Here is an 18,083-nt window from a genome sequence, read left to right as displayed (position 1 = left end):
GACCCCTGCGTTCCTGGCTGGTTCTGGCCCTGGCTCTGACCTCTGGGATCATAGGTTGAAGCAGTGCCAACAGGACTGATGAGCACCTAGAATTGGTGTCATCACTCTTTGGTTCTGAAATGGCCAGAGATCCTTGCCAGTTCCTGCCCCGCTCTGTTCTCTCCGATGCGCCCAGACTGGCCTTGCTGGATGCATGGGCCTTGCCAGGGGACACCTGTGGCCTAGGCTCTGGGTCAGAGAGCAGCCTATTCCCCTGGGTTGGGTTTGGGGGAGACATGTGGCGTGTAGGGGGTGCGGATACCTGGACCTGGTCCTGGGGGGCCTGGATTCTGATTAGACCCCTGTCTGCCTGCTGTCTGCCCAGAAACATGAGTGTGAGCCGGAGCACGGAGGACAGCTGTGAGCTGGACCTGGTGTACGTCACGGAGCGGATTATCGCCGTCTCCTTCCCCAGCACAGCCAATGAGGACAACTTCCGCAGCAACCTCCGTGAGGTGGCCCAGATGCTCAAGTCCAAACATGGAGGCAACTACCTGGTGAGGATGGGGCCCCTTGCCCGCTGGCCCAGTGTCCCTGTCCTTTCTGCTTGCCACCTCCTCATGGTCCACCTGCCCTGTGCCAGCTTTTCCTTCACCTGCCTTTGGCCCCGGGCATCTCTTGTGGCTTAGAATTCACTCACTCTCCAGCCTAGTTCTACTCTAAGGAGTGTTTCTGCAGCTGGGATGCAGCATCTGGAGCCAAGTTGTGTGTGTGTGCACGCTCAAGTGCGTGCACATTTGTGGGATGTGTGTATGTGCATGTGGGATGTGTGTGTGTGTGTCTATGTACATGTGGGATGTGTGTGTGTGTGCATGTGAGATGTGTGTGCGTGTGCGCACATGCACATGTAGGATGTGTGTGTGCATGAACATGTGGGATATGTATGTGTGTGTGTGCATGTGGGGTGTTTGTGTCCCTGTGGGATGTGTGTGTGCATGCACGTGTGGGATGTGTGTGCGTATGTGTACATATGGGTTGCATGTGTGTGTGTACTTGTGGGATGTGTGTGTTTGCATGTGAGATGTGTGTGTGCATGTGCGCACATGCACATGTAGGATGTGTGTGTGCATGAACATGTGGGATATGTATGTGTGTATTCATGTGGGATGTGTGTGTGCATGTGGGGTGTGGGTGTGTGTGTGTACTTGTGGGATGCGTGTTTGTGTGTACTTGTGGGATGTGTGTGTATGTGTGTTCATGTGGGGTGTGTGTGTGTGTGTGTGTACATGTGGGATGTGTGTTTGTGTGTACTTGTAGGATGTGTGTGTGTGTGTTCATGTGGGGGGTGTGTGTGTGTGTGTACATGTGTATGCTGACCAGGAGGAGAGAATAACAATAAAATCTCACGTTGTTGAGTGCTTGTGACGAGCCAGCCCCTGTTCTAACCCCTTTCCACATCTTTCACATCACAACAGCTCTAGAAGCTGTTCTGTGAGAGCCCAGAGAGGCAGGGTATTGGCCCAGGGTCACAGTGTCAGGAAGTGGCAGACATGTCACCCTGTCAGCATCTCTGAGAAGTCTCAGGCAGAGTGTGGCAGAGTACATCTTGAGGGACCTTGTGCTGCTGACACCTGGGTTGTACCTGGCTCAGGAGACTCACCTGATCCAGGTGGAGGAGGTGGTCCCTGTGGCCTCTAATGTCAGAGAACCTGGCCTGGGGGATTGGACCTATCTTGGTCCCAGAGGAGGGCTCAGGGCCACTTTACAGGGAGGTGTGTGTGGGCTGGACCACGGACTAGGTGTGCTACCATGAAGGGCTGCCCCGGGATGGCTGAGCAGAGGCCGGGTGTGGCGGCTGCATTAGGTCCCTAGGGCTGCTGTAACTAAGGACCACAAGTTAGATGGCTTAAAACAACAAAATTTATCTTCTCACAGTTCTGGAAGCTCAAGGTCCAAATCGAGGTGTCAGCAGGGCCCTGCTCTCTCTGAGTCCCACAGGGGAGCCTCTGGCCTTGCCTCTTCCCACCTTCTGGTGGCCCCTCGGCTTGTGTGGCCTTGCTCCAGGCTCTGCCTCTGTCATCACATGACCTTCCTCCTTTCCTGTGTCTGTGTGTCCGCTTCTCTTCTTATAAGGATACCAGCCATTGGATTTGGGGCCCACCCTCAATCCAGGATGATCTCATCACCAGATCCTTGACTACTTACATCAGCAAAGGACCTATTTCCAAATAAGGTCACATTCTGAAGTTCCGGGTGGACGTGGATTTTTGTGGGACACTATTCAGCCCTCCTCCAAGGCCCATCTGTCAGCTACATTGGGCATTGTTAAGAGTCTGGCTTTATTCATTTTTTAATTATTTTATTTATTTATTTATTTATTTTTTTGTCTTTTTGCCATTTCTTGGGCCACTTCTGCACCATATGGAGGTTCCCAGGCTAGGGGTCGAATTGGAGCTATAGCCACCGGCCTACGCCAGAGCCACAGCAACGCAGGATCCAAGCCGTGTCTGCAACCTACACCACAACTCAAGGCAACGCCGGATCCTTAACCCACTGAGCAAGGCCAGGGATCGAACCTGCAATCTCATGGTTCCTAGTTGGATTCGTTAACCACTGCGCCACGACGGGAACTCCAAGTGTCTGGCTTTAAACATCAGCAGTTTCTGGGTTGGAATGCTGGTTCCGCTCTTATCAGCTATCTGCTCTTGGCACTTAGCCTCACTGAGCCTTAGGATCTCCATCTGTAAAATGGGTCTAGTCACACTCCCCACCTCTGCGGCTGGGGAGAGAGTGAAGGCAGCTGGTAGATGTAAAGTCCTTTGTGCAGCCTGGCAGGCTGTGGACTCTCAAGTAGTAGCCGTTGTTAATGGCATTGTTGCTAACGGCAACGTTGTTAAGTGCGTTCCTTTACCGGGCTTGACGGTGGACCGGAAGCCGTCTGGCAGGATCTTGATAGCTTCCGATTTCAGGAGGACAGGATTCCCTGGGTCTCTGCCGTGCCTCCCTCCCTCCTCCTGCCCATTCCAGACCCTGTGGTCCTCTTCTCTCCCCAGGAGACATCATAAGCGTCTTTGAGTTTCCCAGGCCACGAGGTAGATGTGGGGAGTTATGCAGAGATTGGGGGTTTCCTGCGGCATGTGATCAGGTGTCGGGGGGCGGGGGGGGCATCTGCTGAGAGAGGAGGGTCAAGGGTCTGAGAGGTCCTACCCAGCATGCTTTGCACCCTCTGAGGGAGAGCGTCTGACCACAGAGCAGTTGCATCTTCAGGGAGCGGGGGTGAGCTTCTAAATCGAAATGGGGCTGAGCTTCTAGAGGCAATAAGCAGGACCACATGCTTATGGTTTGACTCCACTGGATTCCCATTCCGTGTGGAGAGACGCCCACCTGGGGGTGGCACGTGGGACCTGAGATGGGTTCTGTCCTCTTCTCATCTTCAGTTCAGGATGTCCGCTCTGCCAGAGCGGACTGTCTACATACTTCTCTCTCCATCCTTATTCTGAGAACCCGTGTTCCTGTCGGTCAGTGCGTATCTGATGGGACCCCATGGTTGCTCGAGTATGGGTAGAATTTCCAGCGGAGGGTGGAGGGGACAGAGAAAGGGAGAGGGCTTGTCTTCTCACAATGTCTTCCTTTTCCTCCTTCAGCTTTTCAACCTCTCTGAGCGGAGACCTGACATCACGAGGCTCCATGCCAAGGTGAGCCCATGGCTGTGTGGGGGAGGGGACAGGTGCGCTCGCTGACGCCGAGGTTCCCGCATTAGAATCGGGGGTGAGCGCTGTGATGGTTTGCAAGGCCCCTTCGAAGTTACAGTGCCATCTTCTACTTGGGAAAGTGGAAAGAATACATTTGTTGTTTCTGTAGTTCAAATGACAGAAAGCAAAGCTCAGTGCAGAGATTTCCCCCCAGGTCTGCCTCCGGTGGGTGCGCAGGGTCTCTGGGGTGCAGCTGGAGCTGTGAGATGTTTAGTCTTATTGAAAAGTAGTCTGGATTGAAACTGGCCACGACTTGCCAGCGCAGACCTACCTATAGCCAGCTTTCTTCCACGTGCTGTTCCATGCGCTGTGTGCAGGCTTTGCATGGACGTCTGCTCTGGCCCCTGGATTCGCTGTGTGACCTTGGGCAGGAGACAGACTCTCTGGGCCTCTGTTCGCACCTCTGAGAGTGGATGGACTGGATTAGATGTGCTCTCTGGGCTCTTCCGATCATTAATTTTCTTTTGCTTTAAAGTTCTGTGAGTTAACTTTGAAACCGCCCAAGGATTGCTATTCAGACTTGCAGTCTTTTGCCTTCAGGCCCCTGCCCAGTTGGCCTGGAAACTTTTGTGTGTCCAGGGCTTGGAAAAAAGCTGTGGCCAGCCTTTCCTCCCCTTTTCCTCCTTCCTCCCTGAGCCAGGCCAGTTTATCTGTGGGAGGACAGCTTGGGCGCAATGCTGAGGGCTCCCAGCAAATTTTAAGGTCAAAGTCACATGGAAGGGACGGGGAGATGGTGGGGAGCCTTTGCTTTACGTACATAGGAGAAACTAGGGCTGACCTGAGGCCCCACGGAGAACCTGTATCAGAGCCGAGGGTCTCTAGTCCTGGACCAGTGGCTTTTGCCGCAACACCCTTGCCGCCCAGCTGGGTTGATGGGCAGGGCAGGAAGTGAGGCCCTGCTGGTGCTGGTGGCCACGGCCCCTGTACTGGCACATGACCTGTGTGCTGCTCCCCCCGCCCCGGCTCCCCCACCTCGCCCTTGACTCTCGGGGCTCCTACCACTTCTCACTCAAGGCTTGGGGCGCAGGTACTGGAATTCGGCTGGCCTGACCTCCACACCCCAGCCCTGGAGAAGATCTGCAGTGTCTGCAAGGCCATGGACACTTGGCTCAACGCAGACCCCCACAATGTTGTCGTCCTACACAACAAGGTCAGAGAGGGGGGGCTGCAGGGTGCATGGGGGTGTGTGTCTGTGTGTGTGTGTGTATGCCCATGCATGAATATGTCCTTGAATGCGTGTGTGTCCCTGCCCGTATCATTGGATGGGGCAAGTGTGCAAGTTTGTGTGTGTGTGTGTGTGTGTGTGTGTGTATTCTCCTTCTGGGAAATAGCAGATTCTGTCAAGAATCTTCCCCAGGGAGTGTGGGGGTGGGTGGGTGGGTGGGTACCAGCTTGTGGGTCCCCGAAGGGTGGTGGATGGTCAGCTGTGTTTCTTCTCTGAGAATCACCCTGCTCTGCAGCCCCTGCTCCCCTTTTCTTCAGAGTTCTGATGGGGCTCTGGGGCAGGAGCGCCAGCCTTAGAAGTAAAGGCCTTTATGTTTGGGGGCTTTTTCAGGGAAACCGAGGCAGGATAGGTGTTGTGATCGCGGCTTACATGCACTACAGCAACATTTCTGCCAGGTAAGAGGGGTGCGAGCCTCCCATTCTCCGAGTATGGCAGCAGGACCCCTTCCACCCCATCCAGGGCCTCTCCCTTCCTTGGGGCTGGGGGATAAAGACAGAGGGGTGAGAGGTGCGAGGATGGGGTGGGGGCCCCTGGAAAGGGGAAGGTGCTTGCCCAGAGCTCTGGGGCAGGGGCCCTTGGACAGAGGGCAGGGTCAGGAGAGACCATCCTGCTGTCTGGGGCCTCGCGGGGGTCGGGGTGGGGAGCAGCTGGGGAGGCAGGCCCGTCCACAGACAGCCTAGCCAGCCAGCTTCTTGGGGCCACTTTCCTTTGCCATAATGGCTTCTGGTTTCCTGAGAGAGCAGTGGGGGAGTCACAGAGAAGTGTTGGATCATATCTAGGTCCAGCAGAACCGTCTAGAAGTTTTCCCATCCATGCCCTGCCTCCGATCAGCAGAGCTCTCTTCCCACTTAGGTGCTTTTCGTTTGTTTGTTCGTTTTAATTTAGGGCCGCATCTGCAATATTTGGAAGTTCCCAGGCTAGGGGTTGAATCGGAGCCCTAGCTGCCAGCCTGCACCACAGCCACAGCAACGCCAGATCCAAGCCTCGTCTGAATCGCAGCTCATGCCAACGCTGGATCCTTAACCCACTGAGTGAGGCCAGGGATAAAACCCAAACCCTCATGGATACTAGTTGGATTCTTAACCTGCTGAACCACAGCAGAAACTCCCCCACTTAGGTGTTTTGCAGCTAGAATAGGAAACAGCCAGTGGAGGAGTCCCATTCTGATTCGGTTTTGCAGAGAGGTAGAGGAATCTGTCCATCCCTTTAGTCACTGGACAGTGGTTATGGAGCAGCCACTGTATAGGCCTATGTGCTGGGAATGGAGCAGCGGCCCGGGCCAGGCCACTGCCCTCGGGAATATTAAATAAGCAAACAAACCCATCAGTGAGAGCAGGTGACAAGGACTTGGAATAACAGAAAGGTGAGCAGGATGGTGGCAGGGGAGGCCTTTGGAAGAGGTGATGTTTGAGCAGAGACTGGAATGAGGCAGCAGGAGGGTGGGAAGGACTAAGTCACACAGTCTGGGGGTGGCGATGGCAGGGGACCTTCCAGGCAGAGACGAAGGGAGGACAAAGGCCAACAGTGGAATGTTTGGAGCTGAGTGAGGGGACGAGGAAGTAGGAAGTGAAGCGGAGAGGGGCCTGAGCCCAGGGGCCTCAAAGCCCTTGGTGAGGACTTTGGGGTTTATTTTAAGAGGGATGGGACGTTACTGAGGAGTCAGGGATGGAGGAGCTACGTGATCTGTCTCTTCATTTGAAAGTGAGCTCTTTGAGGATGGGTAGACTGTTCTATGATGAGCTTGCCAATAGGACAGTAGTTTTATGGCTTTAAGAAACTCGGCCCATGAATTCTTTTTGTGGCTCAGCAGAAACAAATCCGACTAGTATCCATGAGGATGCAGGTTCAATCCCTAACCTCCCTCAGTGGGTCGGGGATCCAGTGTTGCTGTGAGCTGCGGTGTAGGTCGCAGATGTGGCTGGGATCCTGCATGGGCAGCTGCAGCTCCTATTTGACCCCTACCATGGGAACTTTCATATGCCGTGGGTGCGGCCTTAAAAAGCCAAAAAAAGAAACTTGACCCAGCTTCATCTTTGCTCAATGGTGAGCATTTCCTGTGCACCTACTGTGCGCCCACGTTTGGCAAGCTCTTCATAGATGTTATCTCATTCCGTTGCCACGACAACCTTCGAGGAAGGCCCCGTTATGGCATCATTGGACAGGAAAGGAAAGTCAGATTCAGGAAGGATAAATAAATAACCTGCTCCAGGATGCAGTCTTAGTAACTGGTAGACTTGAGATGAGCTCCCAGGCCGCCGGGCTCCACGGCCCCCCCTGTGGAGAACTGCAGCGCACTGGAGGGAGAGATGCAGTCCTTTCCTGAAGGCTTCTCCGGGCAGGATGGCTGGAGGGCCCCGCAGGTCTAGGGAGCAGGGCTTGGGGAGCAAGGAGCCCTTGGATGTGAAAGTTGGCCTCTCTGACCACCTGTCTTTCCCTGCAGTGCTGACCAGGCCCTGGACCGGTTTGCCATGAAGCGGTTCTATGAGGATAAGATTGTACCCATTGGCCAGCCGTCCCAGAGAAGGTGGGGTTCCAGGGCTCTGGGCCCAGCACATATGTGTACAGTGTGGGCTCGCTGTACATGGGTACTAGCCTCGTGTACCCATGGGGGATGGAACAGCATGCCAGGTGGGGGTGTACCAAGCATGCCCATTCAGATGCCAGCCTGGAGGGGTGTGAGCTCAGGGACACGGTGGAGCTCATGGACAGCTGTGTGTGCCCACAGCAGGCACTGCTGCGGAGGCTGGTGCCAGAGGGCAGCGGGGCCATTGGTGGGGATGGCGTTGGTCTGGGTGCAGGAAGGCAGCTTGTATAAGAAGGTGGTGCCATCCTGGCAGCAGGGTTGCTTCTGTGTTTGGATGGGTCCCCCGGTGGCTGATGTCACTGCTCCTGCCCCAAGGAGGCCACAGACACTCATGATAAGGATCACCTTCTGCTGCGAGAACTTGAAAATTGTAGAAAGGGCTTTTTTGAGGCAGAAAGCAGGGCAGGGGTGGACTCCCTCATTCATTTGACAAATTTTAGGTCCTCTAGTTCGTTCCAAGTGCTGGAGGTATCTAGCTGGACAGGACAAAGTCTTTTGCCCTTGGAGAGCTGATGTTCTATTGAGAAAGATGGACATCAGACAGTAAATAAGCCCAGAAGGTCATTTCACACAGTGAGAAGTACTTTGATGGAGAAAAAGCCAGAACAGAACATGCTGAGCTAGAGAATGACAGGGGTGGCTGTGAGGGGCTGATTCCCATGGATTGACCTCTCTGAGAAGGTGACCCATGAGGCGAGGTTTGAGAAGGGGGAAGGAAGCAACTGGGTGAGGGTCTTGGGTAGAGGGTCCAGGAAGAGGGAACAGCAGGTATAAAGGCCCCAATGTCTCATTGACTTTTTTAGCCCCTCAGCACACTGGCTGGGCAGGCAGGACCCCTGAGCTGCAGATCCTGTAGCCTTCCAGCCTCTCCATGCTGGGGGTCCCCAGGTCATGCCTCATCACCCCCACCTTGCTTGTCTGGCTAAAATTGTGCCGGTCCCATTGGAGGCTGTTTCTGCCATTGCAGCAGGAAGCCCGAGCAGAAGCGAGTGAGTCCTCAGGCATCCAGCACCTTACAAGTGGCACAGGGCAGGGACCCCCCAGCATGGAGAGGCTGGAAAGCTCTGGGACCTGCAGCCCCTGGTTCAGAGATCAGAAATGGGATGTCTTTATGTGCAGAAAATTCTAGCTAAGCCCTCAGACACAGCGGCTGGGGATCAGTGAGAGTCTTCCCTGGGAAAAGACCTCAGGGAGGAAAGAACTATTGCCCAAGACCCTGGCTTGCTGCATAGGGCTGGTGGCCTTGGTCATGAGTCTGGCCCTTGACCTTGAAGGGTAAGAGATTCAAAAAGAGGAGCATGATGCTCTGATGGCACGATGTGGGTTGCAGAGAGTGGGCAGAGCAGTCACATCCCTGAAGCTAAAAAGCCCGGAGAATGAGGACTAGTGTTACCTCTCAAGAATGGGATTGTTCAGGGATCCCACTGCCCTCAGTGTGTGCCTACATGGCATGCGATCCTTGTGTGTGTGTGTGTGTGTGTTTACATTATCTGTATCTGCTTTGAGGCTCATATCTGCAAGCGCATCTGCGCATGAGTGGGTGATTCTGTCTGTGCCCAAATGTGGAAGCGTTAACTGTTGGGGAAGTGGCATTCCTTACCACTTTCCTGCCTTCTTGTCAGTGTCGTTTGCAGGGAATAGAACAGCTGGAGGAGAGGAGGGCGGGGTGGGGGGGCTTTGCCTGCAGCTCCCCCGTTCATTGTCACCCCACCCCCTGGCTCATTGTCCCCAGCACACAGACACATCCTGTTGGCACGATCAGAAGATCTGATAGGAACCGCCATTCCAGGTTTCCGGTTTGAGCAATGGGGCTGGGGGCTGGGCAGAGTTCTGAATAGGAGCTGGTGCTGCCCATCAGATTATCTTGCTGGGGTAGTCCGAGGTGGCCCCACCCCAGCCCAGGGACAGAAGCCCATAGGCTTGGAGGTGGGCCCAGGAGCCAAGAGACAGGATGGGACCATTGTCATGGTCCTGTGGGTTCTGGTCTCACTTGCCTCAAAGAGCCCTCGTTGGCTGCCGGAGAGCCTTAGAATTCATTCTAACTGGTCCAGCTGACCCATCTTGGCATCGTCTGGTCAGTCGGAAAAGGAAGAAGTACTGACCAAAATGATTGACCCTTTCATCTGGTGGATACTTTGGAGTCAAACTGCTTCCCTTCCCCCCACCTGTTCCCCTCCCATCTGTGTGTGTTCTTGCTGTGTCTCTTTGGGAGGCTAATGACCCTTTCTGGAACCTAATTTTCCCTCTCTTCTAGAAGGAGTGGGGATGGCTTACTCTGTCCATTCTTTCAGCAAGATCTTTGTTAAGAGACGTGGGGGATATTGAAGCTAGAGATAAGAATATTTAGCGGAAGTTAGATATCCTCCAGTATCGAAGGAAATGATATAGAGGAACTTTGTACACTCCGGGGTGATATAAAAAAAGTGAGGGACTAAAATTATTATGCTCTTACTATTTGCTGGATTGTCATGTGGCTGGTGGGTCTGTTGGGACAGAACTGGGGCCTTGGGGTACAAATGTAAGCTTGGTTTGGGCTCCGTGTAAGTGTCAGATCCATTTGATGGTTAATCATCCTGCCTTGAGCAGTAGGGAACTGCTAAATGATGCCTGTCAGGGATGTGTGGGAGGAAATTTGGTCCAGCAGGAGATTTCGACACTGGGAGTGAAGCAGGAGAGAGATGCTCACATTGACCACCAGAGGGCGCTGGAGAAACCCAAGTGGGAGGTTTAGCCTGACTCCACTTCTAGCTAGGAGCAGGCCAGCAAGGGAGGACTGAACTGGGCCAGAGACCCCAGCTGCTAGGAGGCCTGGGGGTTGTGTTGGGGTGGGGGAAGGCAGCTAGGCAGGGTGACCTAGGGCAATGTTCTCAGGGAAAAGAGAACAGGATAGCTATGCTCCAGCACAGGCCTTCCTGGCTGAAGCTGCCCCCTTTCTTGCTCCAGGTACGTGCATTATTTCAGCGGCCTGCTCTCTGGCTCCATCAAAATGAACAACAAGCCCTTGTTTCTGCACCACGTGATCATGCACGGCATCCCCAACTTCGAGTCTAAAGGAGGTACCTGCCCGAGCCCTCTGGCTTCCATCCCCCTCCTGTCTTCCATCTCTTTCTCTTAGGAGGTGGGCCTGGGTGGTAAAAATGCGGGCTAACTGCAGAGTCTTAGGCTTAGAGTCCCAACTGTACCACTTCCTATATCTTTGAGTCGCTAGTTGATTCATTGGCAAAATGGGTTTGATACTGGCAATGCCTGCGGGCAGGGCAGGTGTTTTTGTAAGCTCAAGATGCCTTTTAAATGAAAAGTTAGTATCTCGTCTTTCTTCGTCCATTTCCCCTTCCCGTTTCCTCCTTCTCACCTTTCCTCCTCCTGTTTGGTCCTTGCTTCCTTCATTTCTCCCTCCCCCTGCCTGGTCCCACTGTTTCTGCTGACTTAGCTAACACCACCCCTCCCTTACAGGGTGTCGGCCATTTCTCCGGATCTACCAGGCTATGCAACCTGTCTACACGTCTGGCATCTAGTAGGTATTCCACAGGGATGCCAGAGGCCTGAGGCTGAGGACCTGTGGCAGGGGTTAGGGGGCCATCTAGATCCTTTTCTGGGAAAAGTTCTAGGAGAGGGCTGAGGGCTGGGTCAGTGAGCTTCCCAGTAGCCCCCTGGCTGAGGGGTAGCTGGGATAAAGCACACTGCCCAACCCCCTCAGCAGTCTCCTCTCCCTCTGCCCCCTTCTGTCCCACAGCAACGTCCAGGGAGACAGCCAGACCAGCATCTGCATCACCATTGAGCCTGGGCTGCTCTTGAAAGGAGACATCTTGGTGAGTTGTTCCGCTGTCTCAAGCCCCCCACTGCCATTTGATATTTCTTCCTGCTCCCCTCCTGCCTCTGGATAAGATTGTCATTCCTGGTGGGCTACCAGTCTTGGGGTTGTCAGCCCTCAGGGGCCCTGCAAGCCCTTACAGCCTCCACGGTCCTTGTCCATCCCCTGCCTTGGAGTTGGACGTGCCTTCCTCTGGGCTTGCCTCTTGCTCTGAAGCATCTCCAGGGAAGTGTGTCCCTGTGGGACCTGTTACCTCCGGGCTTCCTGCTGGTGACAAGAACTCCCTCAATTCCAACTTCACTCCTTCCTCTTGCAATTTAAATCCACTCCTACTTTTTCCATTCTGACTCATGTGCAGGAACTTCTTGGGAGGATAGTTTTGTCCCCACGGGGCAAGATTGACTTCCAGCTCTCTGCTGTTCTAGAAATTTCCTCAGAGAGCTCTGAGATCACTGGGTTTGGGGCCCAGCCATGGAGCTGAGAAAGAGGCTTCCTGGGCCTAACTTCTGCCCTTGGCCCCTGATGGGCTCTGCTCTCTTTCCCACCCAGCTGAAGTGCTACCACAAGAAGTTCCGGAGCCCAGCCCGAGATGTCATCTTCCGTGTGCAGTTCCACACCTGTGCCATTCATGACCTGGGGGTTGTCTTTGGGAAGGAGGACCTTGATGATGCCTTCAAAGGTGGGCTTGCTGAGTAGAGAGGCAGACCTAGGGATCATTATACAACAGAGTAGAAGAACATAATGGAGGGCTTGTGGCAGCAGTAAAGGGTGAACCATTTTCCCAGGGAAGGGGAGGTGTCAGGGAGCTGTCTTTCTTTGCTTCTTTCCTCTATCCATTTAAGATTTTGTCTATATCACATTCAGTCCTGGGGCATATCTACATCTATACAACCATCTATCCACCCACCCATCCACTCACCCCCCATCCATCCACCCACACACCCATCCACCACCCATCCATACACACACCCACCACCATCCATCTATCCATCCACCCACACACCCCATCCACCCACCCCACCCACCCATCCCATCCCACCCATCCATCCCAACCTTCCACCACCACCCCATCCACCCACCCACCCACCCATCCAACCTTCCACCCCACCCCATCCACCCCACCCACCCCATCCACCCCATCCATCCATCCACCCACCCACCCCACCCACCCACCCATCCACCCCACCCTTCTACCCCACACCCATCCACCCACCCACCCATCCATCTATCCATCCACCCACCCACCCATCCATCCACCCCACCAGCATCACTTGTATGTCTGTATGTGCCATGCATGTGCTAGACCCTGGCAATACAAAGAGAAAGAAGTCAGGCCCTCCCCTCATGGACCTCACAGTCTTGTGGGATAAAGAGACACCAGCATGTTACTATGAAGTGATGCTCACAGTGATGGAGACATGCCCGGCATGACGAGTGCTCCAGGGAGCGGACACTGCCCCTGCTGTAACTTCCCTTCCTACAAGCAGTGCATGGTGATCTGTGTCCAGATTAGGCTCAAGCAGAGATCAGAGAGTGGGGCTGGGGCACAGAGGAGGAGGGCCTGATCTCTCAGAGCAGTCTGGCTCATGCAGGAGAAGGATGTTTCTATGATGAGTCTTCCCTGTACTGGAACCAGGAGGGCAAAAACAGAAGGTGCTGTGAGAATTGCAGAACAGAATGTAAATCTTACCAGTCTCAACAAGGGAAATAAAAGAATAGCTGACAAAATAAATGTGGGGTTGGGAGAGGTGGGGGAAGGGAAGGGCACAATTTCCTCCTCTTACACGGAGGGAGTCAGAACACCATCGAAAATGGACAGATCAAGAAACAGAGGCTTAACCACAGTATTTAAAGTCTCAGAGATAATCAGAACGGAGGAATAATAATAAGAAGAAACCAGATTTAAGAAGGCAGGTGGGGCTATTATAAGTCATCCAAATTATTCCTCTTCAGAGTGGGCAATCAGTGAAGATTATTGAAAATTGATATATCTAGAAATAGTGGCATAAAAACTGCAGCTGTTATTAGAGTCTTAGAGGTAACTGCTAGTAGAACAAGAAATAGACGTGGTAAGAAGTGTTACCTAGACAAGTAGGACTGGGCTAGGATGGGCAGGAGATTTAAAGTTACATATTATTTATTATATTATCAACCATGTATACATATATTACTTTAACCTTTTCTAGAAGAAAGCTTTTGTGAAGTCCTTTTTGGGAATTGATGGCCTGTTTTTGTTTTTCCTTCTCCCCTTACAGATGATCGATTTCCAGAATATGGCAAAGTTGAATTCGTATTTTCTTATGGACCAGAGAAAATTCAAGGTAAAAGCCAGGACAGAATCCATTGATTCACTCCCTTCCCTCCATCCTGCTTTGTCCACCTCACCCCCACCTCCAGCATTTTCCCACTGATCTGCTCTACAATTACCAAGTTACCTGTGACTGGGAGGCTGGCCAGCAGTCAAGGATCCGGGTATCATAGTGGACCCCCAGCTAAACTTGAACCAGTGACATAATCTCTGGACTAAGATTATTTTTAAAAATAAAAAAGTAGACAAAGAGGCGCTGGGTTGGATGAACTATTCTGGTCCCATTAGGTCATCATCCTATTATATTCAGAGACTGAGAGCCATGGTGGATGGAGGGTGTGGCCAGGGGGACACTCAGAGGTGCTGGATGGATGATAAGTGTTTATGAGAACGGTGATTCAACCTGAAGATGAGAAGGCCAATTTAATAATAGCCTTTAAGCGGCTGCTTATATATATGTGGAGACCAGTTGTTCTGCATCTTATTTGGGAAGTGATGAAGTTGGGTTACAGACAGAGGAACTCTGGGTAGATTAAAGAAAGGACTGCTGGGTTAGGTAGGTAACTCACCCCAGAAGCTGGCTTGCTTTGGTGCTATCTTCATCCTGGGTTTCTCTGGAGGTGTAGGAGAGATTCTGCCTCTCTCCTCAGATTTCTGCCTGGAATGGAGAGCATCTTAAATGGGGCGGATGGGAGTTCCCTTCGTGGCTCAGCAGTTAACGAACCCCACTAGGATCCATGAGGTCATAGGTTCGATCCCTGGCCTCGCTCAGTGGCTCAGTGGGTTAAGGATCCAGCGTTGCTGTGAGCTGTGGTGTAGGTCACAGATGCGGCTCGGATCCTGCGATGCTGTGGCTGTGGCGTAGGTTGGCCACTACAGCTCTGATTAGACCTAGCCTGGGAACCTCCATATGCTGCAGGTGTGGCTATAAAATAACAAAATAAATAAATAAATAGATAAATGGGGAGATGGCTGGGATGACCTGTGTCTTTTCAATGTCAAGGCTGTGGTTTGCCTGCTGTCCCTGACCCCCTGCAGCCCATCACCAGCCTCTCCCCCTCTCCCCCTGACTCCAAGGACAAACTCTCTGGATTCTTGGAACTACCCCAGGGGCCCCTGGGACAAAGAGAAAGCGACAGACGCCCAACCAGAGGGCCCCCCAGCTTTCTCCTAGAGGGTCTTCATTCCTCAGTGCCGCTGTCCTGACTTACCCTCATGACCTGGTGTGAGCCTTTTCAAAAATGCAAGAAACCAGACTCCTGATTCTCCATCCAACTTAAGCCACTGGTCCTGCCCCGCCATGGTTAAGAAATGAGAGTCCCTTAGGGAGCATCCTTGGGGAGCTTGTTGGCTTCCTCTGTTTTTCCAGCTGCTGATCTGTTTTTTCTTTCTCCTCACTGCCCTCTCTGCCTTTCTCATTTTTTTAAAGGCATGGAACACCTGGAGAACGGGCCAAGTGTGTCTGTGGACTATAACACCTCTGACCCCCTCATCCGCTGGGATTCCTATGACAACTTCAATGGGCATCGAGATGATGGCATGGAGGGTAGGTGGGACCAGTGGCTTCCAGCCCTTCTGCTCACGTGGTATCAGCTCTCTTGGTGTGTGATGACACCATACTGGGCTCAAAGGGAGGGGAGGGCAGATGTGCAAGGTACCTGTGAGAGCTCACAGTTTAGTGGGGGAAGATAAAACATGCATGTGTTAGGTAATGAAGGCTGAGCCAAAGCACCCAACTAAACTAGCAGTGGTGCTGAATGAGTCCCATAGTGAGTGCTCTGAAATTGGCAGGGGAGGGATTCTTGAGAGCTGGAGTGACCTGGGAGGGCTCCTTGGTAGAGGTGGCCTTGCATGGAGCATGAGATAACCCCCCCCCCCCCCGTGCTGCAAACACAGCACTTGTTAGATTTCTTTTAACCCTGTTGTTGGGTTTCTGTAGGCACGCTGCCTGAGTTCTCTGGGGTCAGAGCACTAGGAATGTAGACATAGCATTTAGGGCCCACAGGCTTTCATCAACGGCCAACGAAAATATTTGAGAGCTGGAAACAAACCAGTAGGATCCAAAATTTGAAAAGAAAGCAGAAGAATTGAAATTAATACATGTTTAATTTAGCAACAAAACCTAACATTATGTCAGATGGTCATCCACAACTCAGTTCAACTCTTGAGAGTTAGAGATGAGTTCTTTGATTTATATGGCTCATTTGAATATGTGTGATGGCACCAAGGGTGGGACCTCTGCAAGTGAGCTTGTCTGGGGCTCAGGAACTCTTGAGATGCCTTTTCTGGGGTTTGGCTACTGGCTTGTTCCCCTGTTGTGGTCCCAGGACCATGGGATGTGGGAGCTGGGAGGACCTTGGATCTTTGGTCCACCCCCCGTCAGCTTTCAGATGGGCTAACTGAGGACTCCACCGCCCCCCAGAAGGAAGCATCTCTTGATTTACCTCCTTGACCAAGCTCTGTCCTTTCAAGGACATCAGCATCCAGCTTCTGGGTCATGTGGCAGAGCTGGGTGAGGTAGACCAGATGTCCTCACCCTGCCTCCTGCCTCCAAGGCTCCAGGGTTTGGGAGTCATTGACTCCACCCTGAAAGTCTTTTAGGCCTTTAATCATGTAAAGTTTCTCCCTCTGACCTTGGAGACACCAGAATGCGTGATGGGGTTCAGAGTCAGTGGGACGAGGGGGTGGTTGGGCTAGCATTTAGGGTTTGATGAGAGCGTGTTGCTGTGTAGCTCTGCAATGTTGGACGTTTGTCCTTGTACCTACCCAGTTCCCATGCTTCCTCGCCTCCAGGGGCCCTGACACTCCACCAGGGCCCTCCCTACTGCGCCGAGGCTGCCCCCGCCAAGAACCCCCCCCACCCCCGGCCCAACCACATCCCTTGTGTCCGGTAGCTGATGAGGAGGCAGAGGATGAAATGAATCAATCCCGAGGTAGCAGCAGCTGCCAGCCTAATTGTTCATCGGTCTGGGGGATGTTTGCATTTTTAACAAGAACACTTGGCAATGGGAAGGCATTTTCAATGTCTCTCCATCTCTCCCTGGTGTAGATTCAATGCGATGATAAATGTAAAAACATTTAGTAAACTCTAGAGCGCCAGGCAAACAAAAGGTGAAATAATTAAGGGGAAAGGAGGGGCTGCGGGAAGGATGGGGCTTGGGGCATCGTCAGCAGGGAGGGAGGAAGAGGGCAGACACATGGGGCAGGAGACTGGTACCAGAGGCAGGGAGGGGGAGGAAGAAGAGGGCGGGGGAGGCCCTGGACTCCCCTCCCGCCCCCCTGCCCCCATTCCCCACCCCCCGGGCTGGGTCGGGGGCGGAACCAGTGGGACCTTTTGGCCAGTTAAAGGTCAGCCCGTTCTGTAGGGACAGAGGAGCTCCTGTCTGGAGGCCAGGATGCTGGCCCTGGGCCGAGGGTGGGAAGAGAAGACTGGGATAGCAGCTCTCAGCCCACTGTCCTCTCCTGGTGGCTGGCCTGGGACTGGAGCCCTGTGGCTGGGGTGGCCACCAGGGCAGACCCCGCCTGTCCTACTGTGTGCCTCCTGTTGTGGCTAAGCTGTAAATCACTGCCCCCCCCCCAACAGGGACAGGAGAGCAAGCCAGGGTGGCCCAGGGATCACTGTCCCCATCCTGCTTCTCCTGGCTGGGGCACTTCTGGAAGACTCTAGGTGCTGGGGCCCAGAGGTCAATGTGTTTTCCTCTGGCTAATTCAGTGGTCAAGAGAGGCAGGCAGGAAGCCTGTGTCTTATCTCCTTAGTTGCCGGCAATTCACTGTGCCTCAGTTTCCCCATTGCTAACTAGAATAATGGCGCCTAAGCCCCGAGACTCTGGAGCATCAGGAGATGGCTCACCCTGGAGGCCGGAAAAGGGCTTGGCCATTGGCTGGAGCTGTCCTAGGGCTGAGGGATGGCCTGGGGGGGGTGGCATGTGGTGCCCAAGGTGACTGTGCCTGCTCTCTGGGGAGGCCCCAGACCAGCAGAGGTCGGCTGGCCCAAGGCACTGCAGTGCAGAGGGTGGGCATGTGTGCTTTAGAGCCCAGCTGCCTGGTCCACACCCCTGTGTCCCCTCGGCAGCTGTGTGCCCTTTTGGTCAAGTGACTTCTCCTTCCTGCGGTCTTCATTTCCCCATCTTCAAACATGGGATGGTGACAGTACTCAGGTCACTGGATTACTGTGGCAGTTTTCATAAGAGACAGTCTGTACAGTGGTTAAGGCTGTGGCCTCTGGAGCCAAACTACCCAGGTTCAAATCCTCTGCCAAGATGCTATTCTCTTGGGGCCTCAGTTTACTCTGCTATAACATGGGGGTTCTGTCAACAAATCTCTTTGAACTCCCTTTGGGGAGCAGAAGCTACAGAGGGGCCACCTGTCACGTTTCCTCATGAGTCTCTGCCGCTTCAGTAGTGACCGTGTCTGGGGTCTTAAGG

At 53.4% G+C, this 18,083-nt stretch overlaps 1 protein-coding gene across 1 annotated transcript in view; it reads left to right on the top strand.

Annotated features, from left to right (window-relative positions):
- Positions 1-18,083, top strand: part of TNS1 (tensin 1) — a 195,665-nt gene that overhangs the window by 96,385 nt on the left and 81,197 nt on the right. Inside the window, 11 exon segments of the mRNA XM_021075207.1 lie at positions 365-536; positions 3,624-3,674; positions 4,759-4,881; positions 5,287-5,351; positions 7,397-7,480; positions 10,484-10,596; positions 10,994-11,054; positions 11,274-11,349; positions 11,901-12,030; positions 13,607-13,672; positions 15,089-15,205. Of these exon segments, the coding sequence (XP_020930866.1) occupies positions 369-536; positions 3,624-3,674; positions 4,759-4,881; positions 5,287-5,351; positions 7,397-7,480; positions 10,484-10,596; positions 10,994-11,054; positions 11,274-11,349; positions 11,901-12,030; positions 13,607-13,672; positions 15,089-15,205 (1,054 nt within the window). The 5' untranslated portion in view covers positions 365-368.

Source organism: Sus scrofa, chromosome 15, assembly GCF_000003025.6.
Source record: "Sus scrofa isolate TJ Tabasco breed Duroc chromosome 15, Sscrofa11.1, whole genome shotgun sequence".
Lineage (NCBI taxonomy): Eukaryota > Metazoa > Chordata > Mammalia > Artiodactyla > Suidae > Sus > Sus scrofa.
The sequence above is the reverse complement of the archived record's forward strand: the minus strand, read 5'-3'. Positions and strand labels throughout refer to the sequence as shown.